Here is a 22,993-nt window from a genome sequence, read left to right on the forward strand (position 1 = left end):
GTTCGGGGGTGTGACAGACGTCATCTCGGGAAGAGGTCCACGCTCAGCAGGTAGTCCTTGGAGTCTTCGGCTTGAGTGGTGGACAGGTGTTGTCACTGCAGGTACAGGGCTACCTGGAGGCGTTTGGAACATCGGCTGGGGGTTATCCAGCAGCTCCACCAGTTGTCACGTGCTACAAAAGGTCTTCAACTAGGAAGAACTAAGCCGGCGGGGAGACGCACCGAAAACTGGCAAGATGGCTGCTTCAATAATAAACAACTAGCCAGAGCACACGCTGCCCCAAAACATTGTCTTCCATTCTCGCGGGACGCCATGGCTTGCGCTCGCCGTAACTAGCGGCCAAGTGGCAATATAAATATAATGTAAATGCATAACATTTAACTTGCTCATGTGTGATATATATATACAGGCATGCTTTTAATTATGTTATACAGTTGAATATCTGGACTCTTATCAAATACTGCACGTCTCAAGTATATCCGCTGAAGGCTGTGAGCCAACACAGCATGCAGAGGGTGCCTTGTATACGTGTCTGTATGCATTTCTACACATGCACACACACATACCCACATTTCCAATTCAAGATATATGGTACTCAAAGCAGTGTGCCTGTTTATTGCAGGATGCAGAGAATACACATATTTCAGCAACTTAATTTGCAGTTAAACCTGGCATGGCTAAATCATGGTTCAGCCTTACCAAGTTAAAGATATTGTGCATATATAAAAACAACAGAGCTATGTTGATGCACATCACCCTCACTTTTAAAGAAATCTGTTTTTTATGCCTTCTAGAAATAAATATGGATTTGTGCAGAATAAATATCAAGAACAAGTACCACAAGGCAGTTTTTCTCTAAATTATTTACATCTATTGCAAAATTTTACACATGCTTCTTGCAATGTGCATTATATCACAATGGCCCACATAATCTGACCATAACCAAGGCAGTGCAATTTTATTTAGATTAAGAAACAAGCAGCGAAAATTATTGCACAATAGTCCTGTCTTGCAGGAATGTAATATGGTAATAACTAAGAAGTTCAATGACCATGGGTTACTTGACAGCATGTGTGCCCAGCTATGCAAAAGGAGAAACATGCACGACTTCTGAAGCAAATGCAAAATAAATTAATGCAGCACTGAAACGGCAATAATAATCAATAAATTTTTAATCACTAATACAAACAAACATAAAAAATATGCAGTAAGGCAAATGTGAAAGAACATTACCATATAGTGTTATCATATGGCTACGAGAATTTTACAACAATGTTTAAGAACTTTGCAACAACAGACCTTGGTGTTGCCTTTTTGAGCTCAAGAAAAAATCTTTCGAGAACGACAAGGGTGTTGAACGCTTTACAAGCATATTGAACATTGAACAACCAGTTTGCACACATAATTGCGACAAGTCCTTCCTCTGCATTAGTCACTTGAAAACACTTTGTCTGGTCTACCATCAGCCAGAAAAACTCTGCATCTTCAAGGACGACCCCATTATTAGAAGACACGCATGGCGTTGCTGGCATGTCGTCCTGTATTGGCAAAGTGAGAATGTATAAGACTTCACTGAGTGGCTTACTTCAAATTCTGTACAGTTTGAAAAACAGGTTTAGTGCTCTTCAAAAGACACAACTTGTGTTTAGCATTACAGATGTGATATCTATCATTAAGAACAATTTCAATGTGTGTACCATAACTATGGTTTAACTGGGAGATTGAAACAATATAGTGCATCTGACAAAATGAAGGGAGCAAAATTGTAGTGTGACGAGTTCTCTAGGCAATCACAATGCAAAGCAATGAAAATTTATGCATCCATTCGACATACACACACAAAAAGCTGATATTCACTGCCCCTTAGCGTGTACAAAACTTGCCTCATTAGGGAATAGGGAAAGAAAGCAAGCCTCATTCAAGAATTTCTTCAGACATATCTAGTTATTCTACATCAGCTAACAAAAATAACTGTGTTATAATTAAAAATAAAAATTTCTTCTTCCTGGAAAAATAAAAACACTCCTTAACACACACAAAAAAATAGCAACAGCTGGAGAAGGTGATGCAGATTGTACCATATATTTCTATCCTTGTTTCATCTTGCAATTTATTTTTTACTTGCTCTACAAATCTATTACAATGCAACTATAACGCTCATCACACTGCTATTCTATGTCTGTGTATTTAACCTGATACTCAGATTTTTTAAACCCGAGTATGGAGTGCATAAGGTTAAGGAGCACTCAAGAGTTTGAAAATGTCTCTTGTTTTGCAGACACAATAATGGTGGCGGAGGATAGGCTTGTGTAAATTTATTTAATGCACACTGCTCAAAAGCAAGACATGTCACAAAGCAAACAAAGCATAAAATTAGCCTGGGGCCTTGCATTCATATATTAAAGGAATCATGTCACAAAACTAATTCATGATTACACTGATCAGATAGAGAGAGAAAGTATATGCTAGCAGGAGTTACTGCTATTTTGCAAAGCGACATGTGAAACAACGTTTAGAATGAAAAAACACCGTCTTGACGTAAAATGCAACCTAAAGTGAGTATTGCAAGGCATCATTTAGAGCATATGGATGCAGAATTGCAAATCAATGTCACGCACTTGAAAAAAAAAAAATACTGGATGACTGACCTTCACAATTCCTTCATTTACGTTGGTCACAGCTTACAGCCACAAAATTATGTTTTACACGTTATCTATCGCTATCTCGAAATTTGGTATTACAGTCAAACCCCTTTACAAGAGACACTGATATAAGAGACAAACAGGTTTCAGAGACACCAGTGTGCCTACACTAAAATATGGGCTGATAAGAAAATGCATACGAGGCACCCTGCTCATAAGAGACATCTCGTATAAAAGACGAGAATTGCCATTCGAAACATCCCTCTTATGAAGGGGTTTAGCTGTACTGGCATTGGTTTGTCATAACTTGACCATTGGCCTCTGCTAGCAACAGTGAGTTCGCTTTGATGCAGTTTGTCTAAATTTTCGTTTGCTAACATGCAGTGACATTAGCTACTCAGTGTTTCGTATACTCACAGTCTCTTGCACAAACAAAATTGAGCATGCTGACCGTTCCTTGACATTCTCACAGACGATGTTCAGAGCTACAAGTGCCATAATATCTGTAAAAAATAAAATTATGCAAGGCTATTTTATTGGACAGTAATGAATAATTTCAAACTGTCATAAGAGGCAATGAAGCATGCATTTCAACATCTATAAATGCTTTCTAAATAAGCCTAGGAAGGGGAACATGCAAGCTTGTCATGCAAAATTTGTAAACAAGTGGCATATGCTGAATAAATTGGCTAGAAGGGTAATGTGTTGACTTCGATCACAATTGTATAAAACACAAATGTGATAGCCAGCTTTCACATAACACGTAAAAACCATATTTATCATAGGAACGAATCTGTTAATTACACTTCCTTTGAATATAGGTTAATTCTAGCCGTGACTTCTACAAAGGAGGGCCATCAGCATACTTCTAATTATTCCCTCGTGAGAAAAATATTCTTCGTGGCCCTAAAAAAGGGTGTTACATCTAGGAAAGCGTCAACGATGCAAGTGTATTGAAATGTAACAAAAGGGTGAGTTGGGCCAAATAATGTGAGCTCATGGATTAAACAACAATAAAAAACATAAAAAAGGACTCCACAGGCATTTCTGATGTTCAGCTATCATATGTGTCTTTCATCGTTTACGCTGTTCAAAACAGTAAGTGTAAAGGTGGCAGTCTGTGCAGGTTCATCCATTTATCAGATGTGTAGCACTTGATAGAAAACATAAACAAAAAAAGCACACACAAATGAGCTCTGAACTGCAAACTTAGGGCACATTGAAACGACTTTTCTTACAGGTTGTGATACATATGGCCTCCTAATACAGCCTCCTGTGATTTGACCTCCTGTGATAACTAAGCCTCCTGATACATATGGATGCAATTCCACTCTTCTGGCCTTTTTATGGGGAGCTGCATAAGGTCTCTCTTCACGAGAGCAAGGATGTGTGGCTGCTAACATTTCAAGTACCCTTGCATGTGTGTGCTGTGAACAGACTTTTCAGGGCCATTTTTCTTCAGCTTCTACATTTATTAGAAGCTGTGTCCTTACAAGAAAGCAAGAAATGATACATAAATAAAGCAAACAATAAATTTAAAAGCACTGAATCTGAAAAAAAAAATCGTAAAAGGTATACAAAAGGTAAGTAATACATAAGTACACAAACATGTTTTACTCCCTCTGCAAATTTATAATATATTTAGAATGGTGATGAGCTATTTATGATAATGCAGATTGCTATTTTAAGTACCGCAAAAAAAGTAGGTCAACACAAGAACTTAGTGCTAAAAAAGTATGTGACCTGAGCAATGTAACTGATTGAATGCACTAGGAGAAAGCCAGAGTAACTCTGATTTAAGTGGCAAAAGCTCCTTGAACAGCTTGGGCTAGTTTCATAAAAGACAGGCAATTATTAGGATTCACGATAGGGCAAACAATAAAATTATTTGCTGATAAATATTATAGTATACAGGAGAGTGCATGCATATTACATTGTGGAAAATTAACTATGGGGTTATTGAAAAACCGTAATCTAATGTTTTACAAACCTAGTAAGTACGCAGTTATCCTTGTCTGCTTTCTTCCCTGTTTTTACACAATTGTATTTCAAGTATCAAGTACAAGCTAAACTGAAATAAAATTCTCATGAACTCACGTCTTGTTCTCATTTCCTTTTGGGTTCCATTTGGCATGCTCTGTCCAACATTTGCCTCGCGTCTTCACTACAAGGTATTTTCTTCACTGCCAATTGGGTTAATCTATCGATGGCTGTTGAAACCTTCTGGACTGGTTTTATATCTGTCAATCTTGTAAAGTCATTGCAGAACTGCATAGAATAAACAGCGAGCAACATTCTAAAACAAAATGTCAGGCCTTTCATGATAAGCAGCCTCACCTACATAATTGTTCATATATTCTAAAATAGTTTCTGGCGGCACCCAAACAATCTCTCTGCGAAATACAAATAGAACATTGCCCACTAAATATACGTCCTCAACCATGAAATAGACAACATTCAAATGACTATACAGTAAGTACTCAAAATCACGTCCCCATGTTTTTCTTATCTTTACTGTAAGCTGGTTTTCATTGAAGCAGCGTCATATGAAGAAAACCGAGGCCTAATGTTTCTACCTTTTTCTTGCGTTTAGAGCAAGAGCCTTGTTCTGGCAGACTTGATGCCTTCGGAAAGTATGTGAGGGATTATTGGTAAACTGCAGCTAGTACAAAAGCAATATGCTGCGTGGTGGCAGCAAACAAAAGGTGTTCAACACTCATCGCAATAGCTTAGAGCCTGCAGCACTGGCTAACACTCCCAAGTTTAAGTGCACACATCCACCCCAATTAAGTGTACAGGAGGAAGACTTGCACTGTATAGCTTGCAAATACCTCCTTTCTGTAAATTTTCAATAATAGTGGACGCATTTCTTAAAACACACCGTAAATATATGCACGATATTCTTTTAGACTGATGGGGCCGCAATCTTGGACTGATAAGCGTTTGTTTTGTCGAATTTATATGTCACAATATGGTATGATCGTGGTCATAAAATGTTTATAGTGCCGGCAAAGCGGTTTTGTGCGTGTGAGCTAGCTCACCGTAGCACTCTTTCTTTATTTGATACGAATACTAAACTGCAACGTTATCAGTCCAAGATGACGGTGCTTGAGCGCGTTTGGAAAATGGTGTACATAGACAGTGAGAGAGAGCGAAACTTATCGAAATTGTTGTGAAACGATAACTGCTGTGACTGCTCATCGCTGTCACGAACCGGTGCGAGGGAATAAGCGTGTCGTTCGTACGTGGAACGTTAGGGAGCACTAGAGTCATCGTGCGCATTGACGCACAAGCGGGTTTGTCACGTGGTATTTTTTTGTATTTTGTGGGCATTTGTAATTAGCAGAAAAACACTAATACCTAACAGATGTAAAGTTCAAAACTGTCTAATAGGACGTTTTGCAAACCGATCTACAACTTTCTCATTGAATTTTTTTATCTATTTTCGTTTATTGAAAACTTAGTTAATTAAACATATCTAATCAAACATATTTGAGAACACAAAAAATAGTCTGACTACCTCCAGGCAACGGTGAGTAACATGCATTTGGTCGCGTCGTAATAACGTGTTATGGCATATTTTTAAACTCTGGCTCAAGTTACGTGGGACACCCTGCATACTGACGTCTACGGGGCAGATTTGGAACTTCTGCCTCACAGGGAGCACACCCTTTTCTACCGCACATCAGTTGGACATCCACGTGTAGAGAATAAGATAAAGAAGAAAAACGCCAGGCCTGCGCGGAAGGCGCAGCACAGTCAAAGCGAAAGCTAGAAGAGCGGTCTTTCAGAGCCTTTTCTAAACACTCATTGGATAACTGCTGCAAGCACGCTTGTTTGATAACCACTATGGCATTAATGAACATTTTTGTGAAGTAGGCTGGCATTCGCTATGCTATTTTTGTTATTCTTCGTAGAAGCTTGGTATCCGCTAAACACTTGCAAAGGAATTTTATGCCAATTGTTGATGCAGTGGCTGCTGATGATGAGGAATTGTGCCTGAAGTGGGTATGCACCACAGTTAATAGGTGAACAAGAACGAGCTTTTGTAATGGGTTAGAGCATTGGACGACCCACTTGTTATGCTGTTTGCATTGAGCCATGACTGCTTGTTCTTTTGCTGTTTTAAAACTCTTTATAAGTCGTGTTAACATGATTGCTTTCCCGACGTTAAGCCTGCCTAAGGCAAGTTTGCCAACAAGTCACAAGCACTGGCGCGGCTCAGTGGCTGGAATACCCCTGGCAGGAATATCACTTCCGACACGAGTGTCCCTTTTGTTTGTAAGTGGACTGGGTTTATAATATTAAAAATTTATTACTATATTTACACTAAAAAAATTTTCACCGCTATGGCTTAATGAGACATGTTGCAAGAATAAAGTTTATGGTGTCTTTATGGCCCTAAAATTGTTTACAAATGATTAGCAAATGCCTGGCCTTTGAGATTGTGAGGGATAGGTCCGTGATCACACGGCAACTTAAATACTCATTGCCGAGATGGACGAAGACATTTGCACGAGGTTGAAAACATGTTCATGATGCAAGAGATGACGTAGGAGTTAGCAGTAATGAAGCGATACAAAAGGGACTGCAATGACGAGCACCGTTCTCAAGTCACCTAACGCAGTTCCCCCTTACAATAAACAAGGCTGGCAAGGTTTCACCATGTGCGTGTCGAAGGCTGCTAGGTCGATGAGTCGCTGCGTGGAGTGGTGCAGGGACACTAGGGACAGGCCAAGCGTGGCTGAAACCCAGCAGAATCGACGTCGTGGAAGGAACTCGTAGTCCTGGGTCTTGAAGGCGAACGACTAACGGACGGACTGCAGGCAGCGGTCTGCATCGGGACCAGGACCCGACGAGCGCCTCGACTTGATGATGATGATGATGATGATGATTCCACAGGCATGGCCCGTACCAACACCACCTAAATCTGGGTGGTGTGGCTCGTACCCACTCAGGGGGATCGCCCAAGAATCGATGACTTAATTAAGTAAGACTTTTTTTTAATATCAAAACCACCCACCAGAAAAAAAGAAAGAAAAAAGAAAAGACACCCTAGGCAGAATGAAAGGAGTGCAATAGTTGCTTGTCACTCGTTCAGACAAGACAATTATTCATTACCTTGAATAAGAATCAGCATAGTTAAACAGAACTCTTGTGTTCGTTGGATTTTTTTTTTGCACGAATAATAATCACGCAATTAAAAGCTTAATTCTTTTACTTTCATTAAAGTACTTGCAAACTGCGTAGAAAACGTTCTTGTGGCGGAAGCCCAGATCGTAAGCACCGAAGGAAAGTATGTTTTCTATAGTGAAATTCAGCCCCAGGCTAGCGAATGGGAGGACTAAGAATGTTTTCCTGAGCAATTTGTATCGGCGACATGATTGCAACTGATGTTCTTGTTGACCTTCACTTGTGGCTCATACCCACTGTAAGGGATCGGCCGATAATTGAGTGGTATTATAAAGCATTATTCCATTTTAGAGTAACTGCTTCGCCATCACGTTCTCTAACCCACTTCTTCCTCCACTTCTCTTCGTGTCCGTAGAGTTTCCTATCTCGATTACGCCTTCCAGCTTGTCTTGTCCTCGTCTCCATCGACGCATAGGTGTTCTGTGCCACACAGCTACAGTTCAATATAACACAGCACAAAACCACAACTAACGTTACTAGAACCACAACCACCACGCTCCCCATGAAATTACCACGCACAACATGACAGAGACCAGCTGGCTTTTGAGATCTAGAGGCGTCAACTTAAACACAACCTCTCGAGTAGCTTTAGGTGAATTAAACAAAACGATTTTTTTATTATAAGCTTTGCATCAAAACTGAGAAAATGTAAAAAGAAAAGGTGCGGCTAAACGTTGCATTATGTCGCCGATCTCGGACTTAAAGAAGCGAAGTAAGCCAAGACGAGTAGAGTCAGCCGGCAGCTGTTGCCGTTGTAGTTGCCTTGGTCACGGCCAGTCACGGCCGCCTGCGACGGTGAACCGTGGTTTCCATTCACGGTTTACGGGTTCCTTTCCACCACAGCGCCACAGCAGTCGCGGAGGATGTCAAAGAGAGAAGTCACCAAGGTTCACTACGAATACATGACGGTGAACGGCGTTCCGACTAAAGTTGTACAAGTGGGAAAGACTGACCTTGGCCCCAGCTGTCAGGAGCCGCTCTTGATATTCATCCCAGGTTTGTAACCACGATATGTTTAATGAATATCTGCAATAGCGTGCGTGATGCTGTCGGTATAATGCAGTGAACGCATACTGCATGGCAGTTCCTTGTTTCCAACATTTGGTACAGCAATCGTATGCGTATAATCTGCATGCTATCTTAAGCGCCACTTGATATTCTTTTACCTTGGCTGTCGGCAGTGGCGTGAGCTCTTGCATAAAGATTTGACAAAGAAGTTCAGAGTTACTCCTTGAACATTTCTGTGTGCACGCATTTGTTCAGATCCAGAAGCGAATTTTTATTAGTATAGCGTGTGAGTATTAAACCTTCGATGGCTAATTAAACGTATTGTCCCACACAGTCCATATTCTCAAATGTTCTATTCACTCCTTGGATTAGCTGTCAGAAATTCATACATTTTAAAACTATTCGCGAATGCCTAACGATGTTGACTGGACAAGATCAAGTGGGGAATGGAAGCAAGAAGTGTGATAACTTCCATACCATTCGTAGTGGCCCATACAGCTGGACTTTTGGGGCCATAATAGAATTATAATGCTGTTTAAACGTGGTCTTTGGCAATCGACATTGCTTGCAAATGCGAAATCTACGTTCTGCCACTATATGTCATGATCATTTGAACTGGAGAAAAAATGCTTTTCTTAGCACGCATTTTATATTTGGTCACAGCAGTACTAGTAGATAACTATGGTTCAACAAGTCTAATAAGTCTTGTCAACAAATCATAGATTTTTGTCTAACATATCATGACTGCCTATCCCCCAAAGAGCTCAGAATTTGCAAATAAATTGCTAATGTATTGTTAATGCCCCATTTCCTATGCTAATATGGCAGTTTTTATACTGGCTAGTTCAATTATTTAAACGGGAGCATCAAAATTGTTTTCATTACCATTAAGAATGCTGTATAGTAATAGAAAATTATTTAAGAACAAATAATAACCTATTAACTTCTGGCCGCGCTTGGTTTGCTCCTGAAGGCCACTATTCGCATGCCCTTTGACTATCATTTTTTACCTGCTCACCATGCAGGCTTTCCTTTGTGGTAGCAATGTGGTTACTGTTCGCAGGGAACCCAGGAATCATTGAGTACTACGAAGACTTTCTTGCTGAAGTATATGACCATTTTGACGGTAGATTACACGTCTGCGGACTTTCACATGCAGGGCACGACAATATCTTCACTACACACTCCGCACCGTCACCGAAAGGTAACTCATTTTGGACACGAAAGCATTTCGTATCAAAAATGAAAGTATTTCATGAGAATCGATGGTGGGAGAGCTGAAGCAGCAATCAATAGACACTGCTTCGCAATAATTCCTCTCGTATTTTTTTATTACTCGTTACAATCAGTGCGACCTCCCGTACCCTTTTGTTTCACCAAGTCTAAAGAATTTAGCCTTTGTGCATTACATTACCCATTCCATATGTCTTGGAGTGCATCACGTGACCTACCAGACTATTACATTAAGTTCAACGTCAGTAATAAAGTAATCTACACAAATTCCATTTATGATGAGTTTGAAGTATTTTATACAAGTTCCACTCATGACCCTTCTATATAGCTCCTCTTGTATCAGTGATAACAAGATCTTTGGCTTTTGTTCATCATTCTTTGCTCATTTTCGTGTAGCATGCATATGATCACTGCATTGTTTGTAAGTTTCTTCCAAATGTGCTACAGATATTTTTCCCATGGTCCAGACCTTCATAACTACGATTTGCACCAGTTACCTAGGTCATTCACAAAATCATGGTTTTTTTTTTTTTTTTCGTTGAATGTTCACAAAGCATGAAATCAGATGTAGCAGCATTTCACATAACGAATGTCGTCATGCTTATTCGACTTGGAAACCAATTAAAACTTGCTACTCTGGTATGAATGCAATAGTAGTACAATCCAACTGCCATTTGTCAGTAAATTTTCTTAAATAACTTTCTTCAGTCGCTCCCATTGGGGCACTTGGAATTTCAGATGAGACAGCTGCGATACATGCTCACAATGCCCTCTAGTGTTATATACTGTTTAATTTCTTTTATTGGATTCATATGTTTCAAATCATATCAAATGAAAGCATTACATATCTATGAAACAAGGCGTTTGTATCCTCAAAATCTAAAGCCATTCATAGTCATATGTGCCTGTATAACTACATGAGACGCTGTTCAAATCAGTATACACTCGCATTTTTTTGTGCTGTGAGAAAAGTTATTATACACAAATAAAGCTGCATGGAAATATAAAAATTGTGATAGGGATCTATTGGGCTGAAAACCCCCTTGTCGCACTTCTAAATAGTGTGCTGTATTCAGTGCCTTATGTGACTGTCAACCCTTTTGCAGTGCACTGCGTCACTGAGTGATGAGTACTTATTTCCTGTGCCTCTCCTTTGCGCACGCAAGGGGCACTAGCGTCTAGTCTTGGTTATGCTCAGTGATCAAGCTTACGTTGTTCTGTCGTCGTTTTGTGTCATGCAGAGCACTGGGATCTGTATGGGCTGTACGGGCAGGTCAGGCATAAAGTGGAGTTTGTTGAAAGACATGCGACTGGCGACCGAGCCATATTTCTGGCCGGCCACTCAATCGGGGCCTACATGATACTTCAGGTACTCAAGGAGCACAAGGGACTCAATGTGAGTCACACAACTTACTTGGATATATGTTGCCTAAAATAAATGTGTGCAATTTCCTATTTTAAGTTTCATACATCACGTGCAACAATAGAATCTATGCAAGAAATTAGGTCAGCAAATTGTGCAAGTCTGCTGATCTTGCACGTGGATTTTGTCGTTTTGAATGTGGCCTCTGCAGTTCTCTGTGGGAGGGTGCCACCTGAACTAATTACAGAGGCCTTAATACGAAACCAAAAACATGCCAAGTGATCCAGAACAGACTGTTGACTACTGTATAAATGAAGGGCGTTGATTTATTTCTGATACAGAATTTTCATTCATTTTTCACTCTAAAAGAACAAAACAAAATACACATTGCTAGTGGTGAAGTCACTGAGCTGATTCATGGTACCAATGCATCTACTAAAAAACATATTGCTAGTTTCTACAGTGTTACTCGTGATCTATGAAACGGAGCACATGGTACTGAATGTACTGAAACTTTCTGTGTTTTTGTAGTATGGCAATTCAGCACACTATGGAAGTAACGAGATGTGAACTAACTGTCAACATAGGCATTTTATTTACTTGAATAAAAGTACAGCCTAAATAGTGTACTCAGCAGAAATAAGAATTTAAACATGCCTGATATTGATGTCTGTTATCTGCAGCTCTAATCTCAAAATGCTGTGTGTGTGCTGTGTGTGTTCCCAATAAAAAACAAAAAAACTAAAGAAAACCAGCTGCGACATGCAAGGGTTGCAAATAAAAGAAAGTCTTTTGGTTACATGCACCTCACAGTTTTCACCCACAAGTGCTTGTGCTGGACCAGGGATTTCGTTGGTCTTTGTAATTCAGGTGCGAGTCACTCTGCCTTCATGGTTTTAGTTTGACCTTTGCTCCTGTTGCTAAACAAATATTTGATAAACTTGGTTTTATATCTTGGTGCCAGAAATTGGCGATAAATGTTCAAGAACTTGAGATAAAAAAAAAAACACTCATGGTACACACCTAAAGCTGCATATAAATGTAAAGCTTGTGCTAGGAATGTATGGAGCAAAAAACCTGTTTCCTGTTCAGAATCTTTGCTGCACCATGTGTCTGTGCACATGCATTGGAAGTTCGGGAAAGAACACATGCGGCTATACATACACTGGCAGGCAGCTGTGTGCATGTCTATACAAAAACAAATACGGGCATCATGTAGTGCTTGTCCTAAAAAAAAGATAGGATATATTCTAGCATCGCTGTAACAAACACAACCGCCAAAAAGAACGAACCCGATTATGGTGTCTGTTGTCATGTAGAGAAAAACTTGCTGAAACAACAATACGTGGCTTACACGATGCACATGTATGCTGAATTACTGAATTTCAAACAAACTCGGAGACCCCACAATGCACGGTGTAAACATTGCTGCATTGGAGCCATGTATTAAGGGGTTTATGAGTATGTATAAACCAGAACTATCAATAAGATTACAATAGTTTGACGTCGGCATGTTACCTACCTGAAGTTTTGCAACCACGTAGATAGAAATGTCAATAGTGGACTACTGGAACAGCCATCACGGTAGCTCAGTAATTATGGTACTCGGGCACTGGCCCGAAATGCACAGGTTCAATACTGAACAGGGTGGCCACCTTTCAATGGAGTCGAAATGCTAGAGGCCGATGTGCTGTGCAAGGCAGTCAGAATTATCCGGAGCCCACCATTGCAGCATCTCTCACAGCTTCGAGTTGCTATGGGTTGTGAAACCTGATGGACCAACCTGAACTATTAAAACAGACATATGTACAGTCGATGTTAGGTTTCTCAGACCTACAAGGGACCACGAAAATGTCCAGACAATCGGACAGTCCGTAAAAGCGAATGCACATAAAAACGCACCTTTATTATGGGTATTTTTCACTCTCAGAGAGGGTCATGGCAGGAGTACAAGATTCTTGTTGCAATCTAGCAAATGCATCGTTTATGTGGCTGGCGCTACCTCATTGGTCAACACATTAGCCCCCAAAAAGTTGCTTTTTTATTTTTGCACGGCATTCCACTTGTTTGCGATGATGTCTGCCTCAATTAGCTAACGTCACGCTGTCACTGTACACCGATGACAGTGTCATCAGTGCTCACGTCAACTCCGAGCTCGTTGGCTGTGTAGGCGCTGCCTCTTAGATTTCGGTGTCGGAGTCGTCGGAATCCTCCGCAACTTGACGATTGATTTCTTCTTCTGTCAATTTTGCACATGCCTTGAAGTCTTTGTCAGCGTTGGCAAAGCCCTCAAAGGTTATCCCGGCTGAAATCGAAACACTGGTAGTGCGCAGATCGTCGAAGGCAACATTCGTCAGTGGAAGTTCGTTACACACGCTGTCCACTCCGGGCGAGACGACCGTTTTGGCTTTGAGTGTGAAGCCCGGGTGGCGAAAACGGTTCCGGAGAGTCTCCTGTGTAACCATCTTCGACGAGTCTGCAAGCATGCGGACGGCAGACCTGAGGTCAACAGTGCAGCTTTTCCCACTATCGGAGCACAACACCATGCGGCTGAGCACGCTTGATTCGTAATGATGCATCGGGTTATGAATAACGCCTTGGTTCATTGGCTGCTGGATTTCTGAGGCGTTCAGCGGCAGATATTTAATCAGTACAGCCTTTCAATCCTTGATGTGGCTATGCGCAGCACAGTTGTCCACAAACAGCAGAACTTTTCTATTTTGCTGCTCGAACCTTCTATCTGGCTTACACACATACACTTCGAATAGCTGCTGTGTTACCCACACCTTCTTGTTTGCTTCATAGAGAACAGGCAGGCAGAGTTCCTGCCCTCTTGAAACAATAGATGTTTTGACTTCCCTATTACAAGCAATGGAAGAGATTTGGGTGCACGTTAAAGAACCCCGGGTGGTCAAAATTTCCGTGCCCTCCACTACGGCGTCTCTCATAATCATATGGTGGTTTTGGGATGTTAAACCCTACAAATCAATCAAGCAGTGGAAGAATCTCGCTGCCTGACGTGTTGCTGCCAACGATGACAGTGAGCCGCTCTTTGCCGTGCTTGCCGTTATGGCAGGAGTTACCAGCAAATGCAAGCGTTTTCTCTGGAAGCAGCTTGTAAAAGAGCCCAGTTTTGTTGCAGTTGATAATATCGTCAGGTAGAAACTGCTGAAGCAAGGACTGCAGTCTCCCATTCTGATATTTGGTGACTACGGAATCATCGACTGCGCCGCTTTCCCTGTACATATTTTTGAATTTCAAGTCATTGCGGCTTTCGCACTTGTGAAGCCATTCATTGAAGGTAGACACAGAATTTTATTGGGTCCTGAGAAACGCTACTCTTCCAGAGCAACGTCCCTGGCCGCTCCCACGTAGGAATGGGGAGGCCTTGCCTCACCGCCACATTGTGGGCTCTCTGGACAGCCTGTAGTTGTGGTAGTAACTCTGAACTTCATAAGGTAGAGTCCCAATCTTCTTCTGTGAACTTCTGAGTCCTTCACGTTCATCTGAAGTGCAAAAATCTTCACCTTCTGCTTTAGGATGTGGTCTGACACCGGGATTTTTTAGTGATCATGGCATAGAATCACACAAAGAGCGCTTCCTCGAGCTTTGGGTAAACACCTTGACTCACGTTGTTCTTTCCAGCCCTTGTCGATTTAGCAGCCACTTCCAAGATCTTCACCTCGTTTTTCATGAAGTATTGAACAGTTTGCTTTAAAATTCTGAACTCCCTTCCACCCTCTCCCTGTGACTGGCCTGCTATGTGTTTATGATGTAGGTTGAGCATTTGTTTTTCCTTGCCTCACAATAAAGAATGTGCCTGGCTGCTTGCACTTGTTTGATGATGGTGGCTTTCTTTTCCATTGCAAGCCTATGTGGGTATTTGTGTGCTTCGAAGGCATGGACAAGGACAAAGGAGCAGTCGGTGCCATCGCTGGAAATGGCGAATTCGCTTGATGAAAAGCGCAGTTCCAAACAGTTAAACACTGTGTGGATGCTGAAGATTGGGAAACGTGAACACTGAAGATAGCGTGCAACAGCACACAATCTACCACGAATCTGACAAAACAACATGTGAACAAGCACTGTCAGGTTTGACCATAGGTTTGACTAAGCTACAGCTTGCGACAAATTGGCGCATGCTATGTTGCGGCAATTGCATTTTCGAGGGTACAGTAGCTGCGGCGCAGTGCTGCTGGTCACATCTGCGATGCGAGTATGGTTGGTTCGAGGGTACAAAAACAACCAAAATGGCGGCGTTGATAGTAATTTTGAGTCTGTAGCTAGGGGTAAAAAGTTAGGATAATCGGATTGTGAAAACTATTGGCATCCGAAATTTTGGGCATTTAATACATTGATTGAATGGGGAACTCGACGCGGCCACAGATGAGTCTGGGAAATCAGGCTTGTCCGGAATTTCAGGAGTGTGAGAAATGGAATGTCGACTGTATCACTATTACTCTCTGTGCCACCAAGAGTTCAATTCAATTTAATTTTATTTACCAAAAAACAATCTGAAGGGACACCTGGGGAAAAAGCTGTCGCAGCAGCTTGATGAAGGCCCAGGGTCCCTTACATGGCAAGAGCACATGTATGACACATGTCAGCAAGTGCGTTTACATGACATTCACATCGAAAGCATTATACATACAGATCAGCATACATCACACGTACACATAAAATGTAACAATGACTTTTTCGTACAAGAATGAAGGGTAATGTGTTATTATAAAGATAAAAAAAGTGGTCGTGCAGATGTTTCTTTATTTAATGCGGTTGTGTGCTTGTACTAGTTGAGTATGGTTGGAATATTATGAGCTAGTGATTGCAGGCTGTAGTTGTTCCGGGACCAAGGCACCTTCCATACTTCAGGGTTGCGTGTGTGTTTCATGTTGTTGTGCGGTTCTAACTTAGCGAGTGACATAAAGTAATTTTTAACAATTTGGGATGAGAAATACATTTTTCTAATAATCTACATTCATACAGCCTGTCAACGCAGTGTAATTTGTGTTTAAGAAATATACCATGTTTGGCTGAAAGTCAATCAACATTTTCAATATAGCGGACAATTTTCTTTTGAATTGTTAAAAGTTTTTGCATGTTGCATTTTGAAGTTGTTGCCCAGACAAAGTAACAGTAGTAGACATATGACAGAAATAGACCGTAATAAATTTCCAGCTTTGCCCCCACAGGCAAGAATGCGCGGCAACGCACCATAGCACCAGTAACTGCAGATCAATAATAGTCAATAATAGCAGTCAATTCAATTGTAGGTTTGCATCAATGCTGCTTACCTCCCGTTATCAGTAACTAGGTCCTCACTGCTTTGTCTTCTCTCATGCCCAGGTGAAACGGTCGTTCCTTCTCTTCCCGGTGATCGAGCGGCTCTCGGAGACGCCCAAAGCCTGTTCGCTGTTGTGGGACGCCAGACTATTGAGGCTTCTCAGCTGGCTCATCGTGTTGCTGCTCATGGTGCTTCCAGAGGCAGTCAAATCGCTTCTGGTTTCTTTGTACTGTCGTAGTTTGCCACCAGCCATACGAGAGCGTTCGGCCAAAGCCACATCCGTGCTCTTTGATCCGACTGTTTTTCGCCTCGTCATAGACATGGCGCATGAAGAAATTCAAACGGTGAGTGTGCATGTCCAGTGAACACCACGAACCTGCTGTCATTTGTTTCGATGACATGAAGAGATTTTGTTTAAAGGTACCCTAAAGAGCAAAATGATTTTTGTGTATTTCTGTGGTATAATAAATTACCATTCCTTGATACCAAAAGCACCATTCTTGCTGCAAGAAAGAGTTTGGTAAGCCATAAAATTAGAAAATATGCAGAAAAAATTAAACACAGGTTAACATGAATTTTCTGCACCAGCTCACCATAAAGTCAAGACATTAGATCGCATCTCTTATGAACCCACATGATTCTGTGCTGGCTACTGTGCTCCAAGGGAACCAGAGGCCTAACGTGGAAAGTTTCGGGAGATTTTGTTGAACCAAAGAAGCCATAACCCAAAAAATGGCCCAGGAATTAGTGATGCCTTGCTGCCATTCAGAAGCTGAAAATTCAGTGCAATGTTTTAAATTAAGACATTCGCTTTTCTTGCTCCTGCTAGTAATGAATCGCTGATCGCTACTTCAGCATCTGTAGTCTTATAGCAATTGGTCAGTCACTCCTGAGCATTTGTCGGCAAACAAAAGTGGAACTCAACGAGCCTTACTCTATGTCACAGGTCCCGTTAATTTGGGAGGCGATCGCCGGGCTAATTCCAAGGGCCGAAGTATCGGCCCCCCGAACCGCACCACGAAAGCGTGGACAATTTAGAAGTGGTCCCTTTTAGCGCGCCAGCGAACGCCGGCTGTGGCCCAAAGAACAAGTCAGAGCCGAGAGATGATAAACAAAACAAAATTATATTCTCAATAAAGGCAGATCAAAACAATACACAAGTATGCACACTCCACAATACTTGAGTACAATATGTCACCAATCAAACAACGTACTACACAGTACAATCAGCCACACTCGAAACAACGGACACTGACAACAATACGCACTACAGTGCAGTCGCATGCATTGAACAACCAAGACACTTAAAGACTAAAGAGATAGAAAACCTATTCAGTCCAAAGTTCTTGGAACAAAAGTCTGAATGATACTCTTCCGAGAACCACTCACTCAAAGTCCAGCGTTGTTGTCATTCCCCTGCCCCCGAAGTTTCTCTTCCAGGAAACCTCACGTCTTTAATTGGCCACTCTCCAAGCTTCAAACTTCTTCGCCGGAAACACGTCGGCTTCACACTCGCAGCTGTTGCCACGTGTCTTCATCGATAGCGGTAGACACACACTCTTGCCTGTAGCTCGAGTCGTCACCCCTCAGTTGGAAATCCTCTTCTTCTCCTCCTTTGTCACGGCAGACAAAAGGCTTCGCCCACAAGGCGGTACACCCTACGCACTCTGGCGCATACTTTCTTCTTCTCCTGCTTTGTCACTAAGGACAAAACCTTCACCGACAGACGCGGCGGGATACCCTACGCACTCTGCCGTTAACTTCCTTCTTCTGCTGATCTCCTATCTCTGCTGCTCGGTTAAATACCTTCCGCGCGAGATTCCAGAAAGTTCTCATCATTTCGTCGGCGCGATACGCAGCGAAGGCTGGGGAGAGAGCGAGACGGTTCGAAAACCATCCGCGACGGATGACGCAACCCGGCATCACCACACCCCTTTCCATCTAGAAGATTCCAGGGCTTGCTCGGGCGTCGATGAGAGGAGGTTCGTCGGCGAACCCACGTTTCCGAGGGGAGAGAGATGCGCGCCCGGGGAGTCTTTGGATGCTTGTTTTCTTTTTTTTATCGTTGACCTCTCGGCGCTTCGTCGCGAGAATTTGGCGGCGCGCCCTTTTTTGAGCGCTCGGTTTGTGACACTCTATAAATATATGTTGAGCTTTGGACTCACTCGGACTCACCAAAATTTTACTGAGCCAAACTCACTCAGACTCACGCTCACAAAAATTTTCTTCCACCAGACTCACTCGGACTCAAACTCGCCAAAATATTACTCACCCGAACCCTCTGAGACACCCAGCTCGATCTGAGTCTACGTGAGTTCGAGTGAGTTGCGTTGGCAAACTCATGAGTGAGTTAGTTGACCTATGCTCTTCAGTCCCTTTAAAGGGGCCCTGCAACAATTTTTGAGCATGGGTTTTTTATCGGTGCTTCTAGTGCTGTGGAGCGCACCGATATCATTGTGTAAGTGGCAACGGCGGAATCCGAGCTGCTATAATTTTATTTCATGAAACAAACTACATTGAGTTCGGACTACAGCGACACACATCGGCTGATTTTGTTATGGAAAATGACATCATGTGATTTGATGTGATGACAAAGGCCGCTCGTTAGCACTGTATAGACCCCTATTCGGGGCTATTTAGAAATAGTACGAAGCTGCACAAAAACTGCTAAAGAGACGGCCAAGTATATTCGAAAAGAGTCGGTGTTCACATGTTTTGAGTGCCCTTAGTGCAAAGCATTGCGGCAACTACTCCAAAACATAGTTTACATTCAAGCCTAACTGGCAAGCAGCAGCAAAAAGTTTTATTAACATCATTTAATTCTTTTTTTTTCTTTGCCTATTCTCCAAATCAAGTAATATTTACATGAGAGTAGCTTCTTGCTTCATGTGTGGTGTAGTTATAACTGTATGCCACCTTCATTTTATTTTCATTGTCTCCTAGAGCAGTGGTTCTCAAATGGGGGTTTGCGAAGCCATATCTAAGATCTGCGACGCCCTCACCTGCTTTTTTTTATTTTTTAAAATTTATTTTAAATATGCAACTCTGTTTAGGAGCGACTGTGCTACGTATTGATGAACTGTCCAAAATGAAGGGGCATGGTTGTTTCACGTTTTTGGTAGCAATAAAAGGCACCTGTTTCATGCTCCAGTTGTGTTAATTTACCTATGCACCCCCCTTCCCTCCTCCCCCCCCTCGAAGGGGTCCCATATCACTTCAGCCAGTCCACAAGGGGTCCCCGACACATCCATGGCTGAGAACCACTGTCCTAGAGAATACAACGAGAGACACTATTCTGTAGCATTGAAAGTTACATACACCCAGACTTCTTCTATTAGTAATGATAGAAGAAGTCAGAAAAGCTTTGGAGAGCATGCAAAGAGGCAAAGCTGCTGGTGAGGATCAGGTAACATCAGATCTGCTGACAGATGGAGGACAGATTGTGTTAAAAAAACTAGCCACCCTGTTTACGAGGTGTCTCCTGACGGGAAGAGTACCAGAGTCTTGGAAGAACGCTAACATCATCTTAATACATAAGAAAGGAGATGACAAGGACATGAATAATTACAGGCCGATCAGCTTGCTCTCTGTAGTATACAAGCTATTTACAAAGATAATTGCTAACAGAGTAAAGAAAACATTAGAATTCAATCAACCAAAGGAACAAGCAGGATTTCGAACAGGCTACTCAACAATCGACCACATTCGTACTATCAATCAGGTAATAGAGAAATGCTCAGAATATAATCAACCACTATACATAGCCTTCATAGATTACGAGAAGGCGTTTGATTCAGTAGAAATATCAGCCGTCATGCAGACACTGCGGAATCAGGGCGTCGATGAAGTATATATAAACATCCTGGAAGAAATCTACAGGGGATCAACTGCTACCATAGTGCTTCATAAAGAAAGCAACAAAATACCAATCAAGAAGGGTGTAAGGCAGGGGGACACGATCTCCCCAATGCTATTTACCGCGTGCTTACAGGAGGTTTTCAGAAGCCTAGAATGGGAACAGTTAGGGATAAGAGTTAATGGAGAGTACCTTAGTAACCTGCGCTTCGCTGATGACATTGCATTGCTGAGTAACTCAGGGGACGAATTGCAACTCATGATTACGGAGTTAGACAAGGAGAGCAAAAAAGTGGGTATTAAAGTGAATCTGCAGAAAATGAAAGTAATGTACAACAACCTCGGAAAAGAGCAGCACTTCGATATAGGTAATAGTGCACTTCAAGTTGTAAAAGACTATGTCTACTTAGGGCAGGTAATAACCGCGGAGCCGAACCACGAGATTGAAGTAACTAGAAGAATAAGAATGTGGGTGGAGCACATTTGGCAAGCACTCTCAAATTATGACAGGTAGATTGCCACTATCTGTCAAGAGGAACGTATATAACAGCTGTATCTTGCCGGTACTTAGCTACGGAGCAGAGACCTGGAGGCTTACAAAGAGGGTTCAGCTTAAATTGAAGACGATGCAGCGAGCAATGGAAAGAAAAATGGTAGGTGTAATCTTAAGAGACAAGAAGAGAGCAGAGTGGATTAGGGAACAAACCGGAGTTAAGGATATCATAGTTGGAATCAAGAAGCGAAAATGGACATGGGCCGGGCATGTAGCACGTAGACAGGATAACCGCTGGTCAATAAGGGTAACTAACTGGATTCCCAGAGAAGGCAAGAGGGTTAGGGGGAGGCAGAAGGTAAGGTGGGCAGATGAGATTAAGAAGTTTGCGGGTATAAATTGGCAGCAGCAAGCACAGGACCGGGTTAACTGGCGGAACATGGGAGAGGCCTTTGTCTTGCAGTGGATGTAGTCAGGCTGATGATGATGATGATGACACTCAAAGCTGATATCACTGATGGTCTGCCATCCTAAAAATATGTGCATTGTTTTCTATCTCTCACACTGTTTATGATGCATGACTGAAGTAGCATAACAGTGACACAGGGAAAGAAAACATGTGATTATGAAGCACGTCCCATCTGAGCACTCTGTTATGTCCTAAAGTCACCGTAGAAACACGAGAAAAGGAAGTAACATTGCACCTGAAGTGAAACAGCGTACATCATAGCTACAAGCAATGTGTGAGTTGGCAGTTTGTTTCTGTAGCTCAAGTATCGCTCACGGAACTTTATCATCAAATATGCTTTTTGTTTCAGCTGAAGTACGTTGGTAGAACTGTATTTTCAATACATAGTCAAGGGTTCGAATTTCATTTAAGGGCTGTTTTAGGTAAAAATGTCTAACATCGGTTTGCTATGCTGTTTATCTTGCTGTAAATCTTGTTTATCTTGCACGCAGCTGGTAGAGAGGGACGATGAGTTCCTTGGGGCATGCATGGAGCGGCTGGTGTTCTACTATGGTTGCAGCGATGGCTGGTGCCCTGTGCGCTTCTATTGGAACATGAAAGAGACCTTCCCGAATGGTGACATCACTCTATGTAGCCTCAACATAAAGCATGCATTCGTGCTTGACCGTACAGCGGAAATCGCTGCCTTCATCTCGAACAGGATAAAGGACAGCTTGTGATGTCAATTTATTCGTGCCATAGTTATTGTGCTGTGTTGTTTTCTGAAAGCCCGTCATTTTGATTGTGCGCTTTTGGTGGTATTTTGTTTGTGTATTTAAAAAGACACAATGCTCAAATGGCATTCTAAACTATACATTTATTTGTGCTCTTGCAAATATTATCTTTCTTAATGTTGGTGTACAGTACAAATCATCTGTTTCTTGCCACCTTTACACAGAATCTGCGCATCGCATGTGGCATGCAGATTTAGTTTCTCAGTTGCATTTGAACGTGATAGTCTATTTTTTCGATGGTTGCAGCATTTTTATATAAACCAGAGCTTTATCTGCACTTTTGATCTTACCTATGGACCAACATTTCATCACTGCACTCTGCTATGCTGAGTACATGTGTTTTTAAGGTAATGCGGTGCTTTCATAAGCAGGGTGGCTATTTTTAGAAGCTAACAAGTGTTACCGATATATGAGTAATTTCACGTATATGATTTCAAGTACTGCTACCCCCAGGGTAAAAAAAGCCGATAAATTTACAATGTTGTGCTATTGCCATATTTTTTTTAATGTACAATCTGACCAGTAAGACTAATGCCAGGGCTCACTTTTGGGAGTATTGAGGTATTGATGTCACGATGGAATGTGCAGCTATACGTATAGTGTGTGCAAGAACCACAGCCAAAGGCAATAAGTTTTCAAGGGACACATTGTGGTATACGTAAGAAGCCGTAAAATGTCTG

The 22,993-nt window shown here is 41.9% G+C and overlaps 1 protein-coding gene and 1 long non-coding RNA gene across 3 annotated transcripts; one reads left to right on the forward strand and one right to left on the reverse strand.

Annotated features, from left to right (window-relative positions):
• Positions 1 to 578: 578 nt before the first annotated feature.
• Positions 579 to 8,356, reverse strand: LOC119170520 (uncharacterized). The gene is made up of 4 exons (XR_005109696.2): positions 7,307 to 8,356; positions 4,740 to 4,910; positions 3,060 to 3,145; positions 579 to 1,538 (listed from the first exon to the last, which is right to left on the reverse strand). It is a non-coding gene; the product is annotated as an uncharacterized LOC119170520 (long non-coding RNA).
• Positions 8,357 to 8,570: 214 nt separating this feature from the next.
• Positions 8,571 to 22,307, forward strand: LOC119170519 (lipid droplet-associated hydrolase). Of its 2 annotated transcripts, XM_037421710.2 has the most exons (5): positions 8,571 to 8,831; positions 9,907 to 10,047; positions 11,318 to 11,472; positions 16,786 to 17,067; positions 22,032 to 22,307. In XM_037421710.2, exons 1-5 carry the CDS (start codon positions 8,699 to 8,701, stop codon positions 22,257 to 22,259), a joined length of 939 nt encoding a protein of 312 aa, XP_037277607.2. In that variant the 5' UTR covers positions 8,571 to 8,698; the 3' UTR covers positions 22,260 to 22,307. The 2 variants fall into 2 exon arrangements, with proteins under 2 accessions (XP_037277607.2, XP_037277608.2); XM_037421711.2 differs by lacking the exon at positions 9,907 to 10,047.
• Positions 22,308 to 22,993: the final 686 nt, after the last annotated feature.

The sequence above is a fragment of the Rhipicephalus microplus genome, chromosome 2, assembly GCF_043290135.1.
Source record: "Rhipicephalus microplus isolate Deutch F79 chromosome 2, USDA_Rmic, whole genome shotgun sequence".
Lineage (NCBI taxonomy): Eukaryota > Metazoa > Arthropoda > Arachnida > Ixodida > Ixodidae > Rhipicephalus > Rhipicephalus microplus.

What these genes read in the sequence shown, in the direction of transcription:
- LOC119170519 (XM_037421710.2), top strand. Translation starts at nt 8,699, where the DNA reads ATGTCAAAGAGAGAAGTCACCAAGGTTCACTACGAATACATGACGGTG. An exon ending in CTCCGCACCGTCACCGAAAG is followed by an intron (nt 10,048 to 11,317) that starts GTAACTCATTTT and finishes TGTGTCATGCAG; the next exon opens with AGCACTGGGATCTGTATGGG. An exon ending in AGGAGCACAAGGGACTCAAT is followed by an intron (nt 11,473 to 16,785) that starts GTGAGTCACACA and finishes TCTCATGCCCAG; the next exon opens with GTGAAACGGTCGTTCCTTCT.